Here is a 10,312-nt window from a genome sequence, read left to right as displayed (position 1 = left end):
GAGGGACGCATGCGCACCTCACCGGTGATCTTCTGACGTCCTGAAAGCGGACCAGACGCGCACCTGCGACCTTCTCGTCCGTCCTCGACTCAATGAAAATACACACTAGTTTTCTTCAGGTAATAAAATTAAGTTTCATCTCAAATTCACTCCAGTAGTTATTTCATGGTGATTGTGATACTATATTCATGTTGAAGGTTTAAAGCTATAGGCCTATCTTTGGACAAGAGAATGCCATTTTCTGACTAAACTCCGACTAAATAAACGAGTCAACAATGCAGATTGGTCCTACACAATATTAATGTAATTCTATGATAACCCCAACACATAACGTGGCACAGCATAGACTCAACAAAAAAAATATAAACGCAACATGGAACAATTTAAGATTTTTACTGAGGTACAGTTCATTACAGGAAATCAATGAAATTGAAATAAATGCATTAGGCCCTAATCTATAGATTAGGAACACAGGCAATACAAATGCATGTGTTGGTCACATATACTGTACATTAAATGTAACAAAAGGTAAAGGGGCGTGGGATCAGAAAACCAGTCAGTAGGTTATCTGGTGTGACGACCTTTAGTCTCGTGCAGTGTGACTTCTCTTTCGCATCGACCGGTGTTGATCAGACGTTTGATTGTGGCCCGTGGAATGTTGTTCCACTCCCTCCTTCAATAGGCTGTGCAAAGTGGCTGGATATTGGGCGGAAACAGAAACGTGGGTAACGTGTCTGGTGAGTGTACAGGCCATGGAAGAACTGGGACGTTCTCAGCTTCCGGGAATTGTGTACAGATCCTTGCGATATGAGGTCCGTGCGTTATCATGCTGAAACATGTGGTGATGGCTGCGGGTGAATGGCACGACAATGGGACTCGGGATCTCGTCACGGTATCTCTGTGCATTCAAATTGCCATAGATAAAATGCAATTGTGTTCGTTGTCTGTAATTTATGCCTGCCCATACCATAACCCCAGCGCCACCACGGGGCACTCTGTTCACAACGTTGACATCAGCAAACCACTCGCCCACACAACGCCATACACACGTGGTCTGCGGTTGTGAGGCTGGTTGGACATATCAGCCAAATGATCTAAAATGACATTGGAGGCGGTTTATGTTAGAGAAATTAACATTAAATCATCTGGCAACAGCTCTGATGAACATTCCTCCAGTCAGCTAACCAATTGCAAGCTCCCTCAAAACTTGAGACATCTGTGGCATTGTGTTGTGACAAAACTGCACATTTTAGAGCAGCGTTTTATTGTCCCCAGCACAAGGTGGATATGCCACACCTGTCGGGTGCATGGATTATCTTGGGGCAAAGGAATAAATGCTTACCAACAGGGATGTAAGCACATTTGTGCACAACATTTTAGAGAAATACGTTTTTTTTTTGTGCGCTGAATGGAACATTTGCGGGATCTTGTATTTCAGCTTATGAAACGTGGAACCGACACTTTACATGTCGCGTTTATATTTTACTTCAGTATATGTGGATGAAGAGCTTCATGATTAATGTATTCTATTCATACAGCAGATGGAACCCTCTCACACTTATTGAGCCACGATCCAGTTCCGTGTTTTCCTTTGACTTGGTCCCCTCTTCTTGCCCGAGGAGGCATCACCACAAGTGCCCGCCTGCATCGCTCTGCGCTCCGCTCCACTTATCCGAATCTGATCTCGTCTGAGCATCCACTTCCAAATTGGGTTGTCATTTTTTTGACCCCTTTGCTCTTCCCGCGAACAGGTCAACGTGCTCTCTACGTGGACGTTTTTGAAGACCGCTAAGAGAGAGGGAGAGAGCTGAGAGAAATACAGAAAGAGACAGATCTGAGAGAGAGAGAGAGAGAGAGAGAGAGAGAGGGAGAGAGAGCTGGCTTCGTGGATCTTTAGCTATAGTGTTCCCGTCCTCTCTTCCAATCCTGGACTCGTTGCGTTGGGGTCTGTACCCCTTCACCGGTGGCGTTCTGTGAACAGTGATCTGGATACTAAACACTGAGCCTTCGAAAGGTTGTCCGTTAGCCCATGTTACAATCAAGAACTGTGAAGACTATATATCGTATAAGCGTTTTTTTTTTTTTTGTTATAAGAGGAATCAGAATTTACCTTGACGATATAAAAGCATCGCTGACTTGGAATCAAATTGCTTAATTTTTCATTCATTTGAGGGGATTTTTTTTGCTTCCAAGCAAGAACTCTGGACTGTTACAAGGGAGACGACGGTAATTGTAAAGACACTGCGCTTTCAATGCCTGGATCTGCGCGCGACCATTGCTGCAGCTTCGTGTGAGATGTGGTAAGTCAATGCATCGTTTTTCTACGGTTATGAATGACCTAGTTGATGTTAGAATAGAAGTGGCCTGCACTGTGTAGTGGGGGTGATATACGGTAGGCTCGAGCTTCTCCCGTTAGCAGTGTTCGAGACTGATGATGCTCGGTAGCGGTGACGGGATGGAATGGGCGTCGCTCCCCGTCCCCGCGCGAGGTGCTGGTTAGATACGCTCACATTCCTAACGCCTTATCGCTCCTCCAAATAAATCCATAGAAACACATTTTCCTTATTTACCTTTCCTCAGCTAACGTTTCATCGACATGTCCGCCGCTCTGCGGGTAATAACAAACACAGTAATCTAGTTGTTTATGGCGTTTGAAAATAGCTGCTCCTTTTCGTGTCTCCTGTGTGGGTGTCATGAGATTCTATTCTCACCGCTCTATCATGGTTCAAAACAACCCGAGAAGGGATGCGGTGCGGGGGGAGAGAGACTCGGGGGGGGGGGGGGGGGGGGGGTGGAAACATGTTGTTATGGCAGCCATATCCAGCCACTTGTGTGTTGTTCAGAAACCTGAACGCTCCATTTTCATCCAACAATACCAGATGGATTCAGTAGGTTTCGTGAAAAATCAACAAGGCCAATGTTTCAGGAAGTGCCCGGTGTGACTTGAATGAATTATAAACCTCGTATTTATATCAAGGCACAAATGACCTTGATTTTATGAACAGCAAAAAAAAATGCAGCGTCCGATATCGATCAATAATGAAATCAATAACATGATAGACTGGTAGGAGATAATGACATGTCGTTATTTATCATCCACTGACATGGATTGCCACTGCGTTATGATCCCCAGACTGTATCATCTAAGGTTTACATTCCAGATGGCACCCTATTCCCTATATAGTGCACTACTTTAGACCAGAGCCCTATAGAACCCTATTCCCTACATAGTGCACTACTTTAGACCAGAGCTCTATGGCACCCTATTCCCTACATAGTGCACTACTTTAGACCAGAGCTCTATGGCACCCTATTCCCTACATAGTGCACTACTTTTGACCAGAGCCTTTATGGGCCCTGCTGAAAAGTAGTGCACTAAATCGACTTCGTTTAAAGGCTACATTTCTGAGGGCCTTGGTAATGTTATAATGGCTGATAACTTTGTCTCACTGTAGATGATTCATGGACACTGGTTTGTCTGTTCTGAAGAGAGAGGATTGCAGATATATATCTCACTGATGCTCAGAGAGGCTTTGGGAAACACGCACACGCGCGCACGCACACACACACGCACATGCACACACACACACACACGCACATGCACACACACACACACACACACACACATGCACACATGCACACACACACACATGCACACACAATATACACACATAACACACACAATATACACACATAACACACACATAACACACACAATATACACACACAATATACACACAACATCTCTGAATAGGCAATTGTTCTCTTTGTGGTAGCTAGCTTGCCGTACCTTCGATTTAGAGATCCTACGAGATCAAATGTCTGTCACATATAGTTCATTCAGACTGCCTGGGATTGTGAGTATTCTGATTGTGGGTAGGGAGTTTTCCCGATCATGTGACCTAACCAGGAAGTCCCCAGACCCCAGTTATGGCCTTGTAACGAGGGCCCATAGATCTTCTTGATCAGGTCAGCTGGTCAGAGATGCCAGATGTGTCAAATGTTGAACCCTGTCACCTTTTTGTAACTGTAAACATCACAAAGGCCCTGGTTCACTCTCCTTTACATATCCCACAGGTACTGAGTCAGGAGTTCCCCATTAAAGGGGAAGGGCTTACAACTGTTCCAGGAGTTCCTCAACTCTAACCTGTGCCATTAAAGGGGAAGGGCTTACAACTGTTCCAGGAGTTCCTCAACTCTAACCTGTGCCATTAAAGGGGAAGGGCTTACAACTGTTCCAGGAGTTCCTCAACTCTAACCTGTGCCATTAAAGGGGAAGGGCTTACAACTGTTCCAGGAGTTCCTCAACTCTAACCTATACCATTAAAGGGGAAGGGCTTACAACTGTTCCAGGAGTTCCTCAACTCTAACCTGTACCATTAAAGGGGAAGGACATAAACCTGTTCCTAGGTCAGTGTCTAGGAACAAATTAACCCATATATGCTCAGACAGTCAGGAGATGTTCAACCCTAACCTATACCATTAAAGGGGGAGGGCATAAACCTGTTCCTAGGTCAGTGTCTAGGGACAAATGAACCCATTAAACATCAAACTGTTCCTAGGTCAGTGTCTAGGGACAACTTAACTCATTAAACATCTAACTGTTCCTAGGTCAGTATCTAGGGACAACTTAACTCATTAAACATCTAACTGTTCCTAGGTCAGTATCTAGGGACAACTTAACCCATTAAACATCAAACTGTTCCTAGGTCAGTATCTAGGGACAACTTAACTCATTAAACATCAAACTGTTCCTAGGTCAGTATCTAGGGACAACTTAACCCATTAAACATCAAACTGTTCCTAGGTCAGTATCTAGGAACAACTTAACCCATTAAACATCAAACTGTTCCTAGGTCAGTGTCTAGGGACAACTTAACCCATTAAACATCAAACTGTTCCTAGGTCAGTATCTAGGGACAACTTAACCCATTAAACATCAAACTGTTCCTAGGTCAGTGTCTAGGGACAACTTAACCCATTAAACATCAAACTGTTCCTAGGTCAGTATCTAGGGACAACTTAACCCATTAAACATCAAACTGTTCCTAGGTCAGTATCTAGGGACAACTTAACCCATTAAACATCAAACTGTTCCTAGGTCAGTGTCTAGGGACAACTTAACCCATTAAACATCAAACTGTTCCTAGGTCAGTATCTAGGGACAACTTAACCCATTAAACATCAAACTGTTCCTAGGTCAGTGTTTAGGGACAACTTAACCCTTTCTCTACTCCAGACTAAAGACATGTCATGTCACAATGCATCTGAGGCCAGGACCCTAATGACTCCCCCCCCCAGCCAGTCTGAGTGGTGTCAGAGTGCATCTGAGGCCAGGACCCTAAATTACACTGTCTGAACCCCCCCCCCCCCCCCCCCCAGTGCATCTGAGGCCAGGACCCTAATTACACTGTCTGCCCCCCCCCCCCAACAGTAACCAGCCACACTCTTGTCTCCATTCTTCGTTCTGCTGACTATAGCGGTAGCTAATCAGGTCATCGTATCATCCAAGTGCATATCCAAGTATTATTCAAGTTGTTGTGATGCAACTCATAGCAATAACATATTTTTCTCTAGAGCATAAAGAAATATGTGATCATATGATCATTTTTAAATGCATTGTGTGATGTGATTTTAAACCACGTCTAAGAACTGAAGAACTGGCATTAGTTCCCTATAAACTATTACATAGACTTTAACTCAACAGGCTTTAAAACCCAGGCAGTCACATAAATACATCAAGTCAGAGGCCCAATTATAAAGTGGAAAACTAACCTAACTGTTAAACCAGACATCTGAATATATATCCGTATCCCTGAATTGAAATAATGAGGTCGGATACACCCAGCCATCCCTATGAGAGATCTAAAATACTCTGTCAAGTGTGAAGACAGAAATCCTCTAAAACTAGACAATATATCTCACTCTGCGCATCCCAAATAGCACCCTATTCCCTATATAGTGCACAGGAAATAGTGCATTACACTCTTAGAAAGAAAGGTACTAAGTAGAAGCGTATTTGGTGCTGAGTAGGGTTCTGCATTAGAACCCCCTGTATATGGTTATACTCAGAATCCTCTTTGAAGGGTTCTACTGAGAACCGTTTTATCTTTGAAGGGTTCTACTGAGAACCGTTTAATCTTTGACGGGTTCTACTGAGAACCGTTTAATCTTTGAAGGGTTCTACTGAGAACCGTTTAATCTTTGAAGGGTTCTTCCTAGAACCCTCTGAACATTTCCACCAGCTTAATTTTCGTTTAAAATGTCATTATTTACGACAATTCATTGCGTAATATATCATAAGGGCTTTATTTTGAGGGCCTAGTTATATCGTAACACAGTGGTGTTAGGAAACTCCTCGTTTACAGGCCACATCGGACCTGCACTCAATTGACGCTGGTTTGCAAAGTGATGTTTAATTACTATTGGAATCCAGCCAGAGTTAGAACATCTAACTCACCCACAACCTCCGTTCAGAATGACTGCCAGGGTTAGGAAGAGATACTGAGACTACCTCAGTCGTCTAAACTGGAAGATCCAACTCAGTAACTGGTGCAATAAGTCCAACTACTAACAGATTGGATTAGTTTAGAACAAAACATATGTTATTTATCTTTGTGTAGCATAAATCAGCCAATCAGTGGACCTTCAGAAACTATTCATACTCCTTGACGTATTCCACATTTTGTTGTGTTTCAGCCTGAATTCAAAAATTGGATTAAATATTTTTTTTCTTACCCATCTACACACAATACCGCATAACGACAAAGTGAAAACATGTTTTTAGATTTTTTATTTTTTTTACAAATGTACTGAAAAATAAATACAGATATCTCGTTTACATCAGTATTCACACCCCTGAGAAAATACTTTTTAGAAGCAGCTTTGGTGGTGATTACAGTTGCTTTTTACATCTGGATTTAGGGATTTTCTCCCAATCTTCCTTTCAGATTTTCTCAAGCTCTGTTGTTAGACGGGGAGCGGCGGTGGTGAACAGCAATCTTCAAGTCTTTCCACAGATTTTCAACGGGATTCAAGTCTGGGCTTTGGCTGAGCCACTCAAGGACTTTCACATTATTGTTCTGCTCCAGTGATGCTGTGGCTGTATGCTTGGTGGTCATTGTCCTGTTGGAATGCACATCTTCACCCCCGACCTGTCGTTTGCCCTCAGAAAACCAGGCACAGGTCATCACCCTTATAACCCCATCCCTACCGTGAAGCCTGTGCCGCTGAACAGCATCCCCATAACATGATGCTGCCGCCACCACCATGCTTCACGGTGGGGATGGTGTTATAAGGGTGATGACCTGCAGACATAAGCGCTTTGCATTCAGGCCAACAAGTAACATTTTTGTCTCATTAGACCACAGAATATTTTGTTCAGGTTCTCATCAAGGATTTGCCTGTATTTGGCTCCATTCGTTGTTCCCTCTATCCTTACCAGTCCCTGCCGCTGAACATCATCCCCATAACATGATGCTGCCGCCACCACCTTGCTTCACGGTGGGGATGGTGTTATAAGGGTGATGACCTGTGCCTCGTTTTCTGCGGACATAGCGCTTTGCATATCAGGCCAAAGATTGTTTCCTTCTAAATCATGTCCGAAACAATCAAGTTGTAGTGGATGATCAAAGGATTTTAGATGCACCTGAGCCCATAACAAAGTGGTGTGAATACTTATGTAAATTACATATTTCTGAATTTAATTTTCATAAAATTTGCACCAAATTACACAAAAAAACAACATGTTTTCGCTTTTGTTATTATGCGGTATTGTGTGTAGATGCGTGAGAGAAAAAACTAATATATTTAATCCATGTTGAATTCAGGCTGTAACTCAACAAAATGTGGAATAAATCAAGAGGTATTAATACTCTCTGAAGGCTCTGTATCTCACAGCAGACTGGAGCTATCAGCTCACTGCACAACCCGTAATGTGTGAATGAATGGGATGGCCTGCTTAACCCAGATTGGAGTTGAGGTCACAATGGTGGGGGAAGTGTTTGGTCTGGTAAAACCTCAATATGATCTAGCCTTATTACTAGGTCTGGTCATGTGATGTGGTAGATGTGGTCTATGTTACTCCATTAGATAGAGGTGGTCTATGCTACTCCATTAGATAGATGTGGTCTATGCTACTCCATTAGATAGAGGTAGATGTGGTCTATGCTACTCCATTAGATAGAGGTAGATGTGGTCTATGCTACTCCATTAGATAGAGGTAGATGTGGTCTATGCTACTCCATTCGATAGAGGTAGATGTGGTCTATGCTACTCCATTATATAGAGGTATATGTGGTCTATGCTACTCCATTCGATAGAGGTAGATGTGGTCTATGCTACTCCATTATATAGAGGTAGATGTGGTCTATGCTACTCCATTATATAGAGGTAGATGTGGTCTATGCTTCTCCATTAGATAGAGGTGGTCTATGTTACTCCATTAGATAGATGTGGTCTGTGCTGCTCCATTAATTAGAGGTAGATGTGGTCTATGCTGCTCCATTAATTAGAGGTAGATGTGGTCTATGGTTTAGTAGACTGAGTGGAGCTGAATGTCTGTCACACCAGTGGAGGCTGGTGGGAGGAGCCGTAGGAGGACAGGCCCATTGTAATGGCTGGAACACATCAAACATACGGAACACACGTTTTGACTCCATTCCATCCATTCCAGTTCCATTAGTTCCATCCAGCCATAACAATGAGCCTGTCCCTCTATAGCTCCTCCCAACCAGCCTCCACTGTGTCAAACAGATACAGATACACCTTTGAAACCAACCCGTTTTTTTCCCCACCAACCTCAGCATCCAGAATACTTTTTTGTTTTGCCAGACTGTTCTTTCTGTATGAACGGTTTTGCCAGACTGTTCTTTCTGTATGAAAGGTTTTGCCAGACTGTTCTTTCTGTATGAAAGGTTTTGCCAGACTGTTCTTTCTGTATGAAAGGTTTTGCCAGACTGTTCTTTCTGTATGAAAGGTTTTGCCAGACTGTTCTCTCAATGACAGGTTTTGCCAGACTGTTCTTTCTGTATGAAAGGTTTTGCCAGACTGTTCTTTCTGTATGAAAGGTTTTGCCAGACTGTTCTCTCAATGACAGGTTTTGCCAGACTGTTCTTTCTGTATGAAAGGTTTTACCAGACTGTTCTCTCAATGACAGGTTTTGCCAGACTGTTCTCTCTATATGAAAGGTTTTGCCAGACTGTTCTCTCTATATGAAAGGTTTTGCCAGACTGTTCTTTCTATATGAAAGGTTTTGCCAGACTGTTCTTTCTATATGAACGGTTTTGCCAGACTGTTCTTTCTATATGAAAGGTTTTGCCAGACTGTTCTTTCTATATGAACGGTTTTGCCGGAGACAAAGCCTCTACTGTTATATACTGCCAACCTACCTAGCCATGATTGTGGTAAAGTTCTGCTATGGCTTTAGTGTGAAATGCAGCCGTAACGCCGAGGCGGCGTTGGCACGGGCTACGCTCTTAATCTCTTGATGGTTGTTATGCAGCGCCTGTTACTACTATCCTCCTGGCAGTTTTAAACTTGGCGAGGCGTGGCACAGCGGTCTAAGGTACTGTGTCTCCCTGCTAGAGGTGTCACTACAGACCCTGGTTCAACGGTCTATGGTACTGTATCTCCCTGCTAGAGGTGTCACTACAGGCCCTGGTTCAGCGGTCTATGGTACTGTGTCTCCCTGCTAGAGGTGTCACTACAGACCCTGGCACAGCGGTCTAAGGTACTGCATCTCCCTGCTAGAGGTGTCACTACAGACCCTGGTTCAGCGGTCTAAGGTACTGTATCTCCCTGCTAGAGGTGTCACTACAGACCCTGGCACAGCGGTCTATGGTACTGTGTCTCCCTGCTAGAGGTGTCACTACAGACCCTGGCACAGCGGTCTATGGTACTGTGTCTCCCTGCTAGAGGTGTCACTACAGACCCTGGCACAGCGGTCTAAGGTACTGTATCTCCCTGCTAGAGGTGTCACTACAGACCCTGGTTCAGCGGTCTAAGGTACTGTGTCTCCCTGCTAGAGGTGTCACTACAGACCCTGGTTCAGCGGTCTAAGGTACTGTATCTCCCTGCTAGAGGCGTCACTACAGACCCTGGTTCAGCGGTCTAAGGTACTGTATCTCCCTGCTAGAGGCGTCACTACAGACCCTGGTTCAGCGGTCTAAGGTACTGTATCTCCCTGCTAGAGGCGTCACTACAGACCCTGGTTCAGCGGTCTAAGGTACTGTATCTCCCTGCTAGAGGTGTCACTACAGACCCTGGTTCAGCGGTCTAAGGTACTGTATCTCCCTGCTAGAGGTGTCACTAC

General features: G+C 44.0%; 1 protein-coding gene across 1 annotated transcript in view; it reads left to right on the top strand.

The window, feature by feature from the left end:
* Positions 1–1,666: 1,666 nt before the first annotated feature.
* The window catches only part of LOC110514272 (adhesion G protein-coupled receptor L3-like), a 310,536-nt gene continuing 301,890 nt past the window's right edge, over positions 1,667–10,312 (top strand). Inside the window, exon 1 of the mRNA XM_090188086.1 lies at positions 1,667–2,300. Coding sequence (XP_090044212.1) covers positions 2,296–2,300 — 5 coding nt within the window. The 5' untranslated portion in view covers positions 1,667–2,295. The remainder of the gene's footprint in view (positions 2,301–10,312) is intronic.

Source organism: Oncorhynchus mykiss, chromosome 10, assembly GCF_057628025.1.
Source record: "Oncorhynchus mykiss isolate SJ-2025 chromosome 10, ASM5762802v1, whole genome shotgun sequence".
Taxonomy (NCBI): Eukaryota; Metazoa; Chordata; class Actinopteri; order Salmoniformes; family Salmonidae; genus Oncorhynchus; species Oncorhynchus mykiss.
Note: the sequence above shows the minus strand (reverse complement) of the source record. Positions and strands in the feature narration are given on the sequence as shown.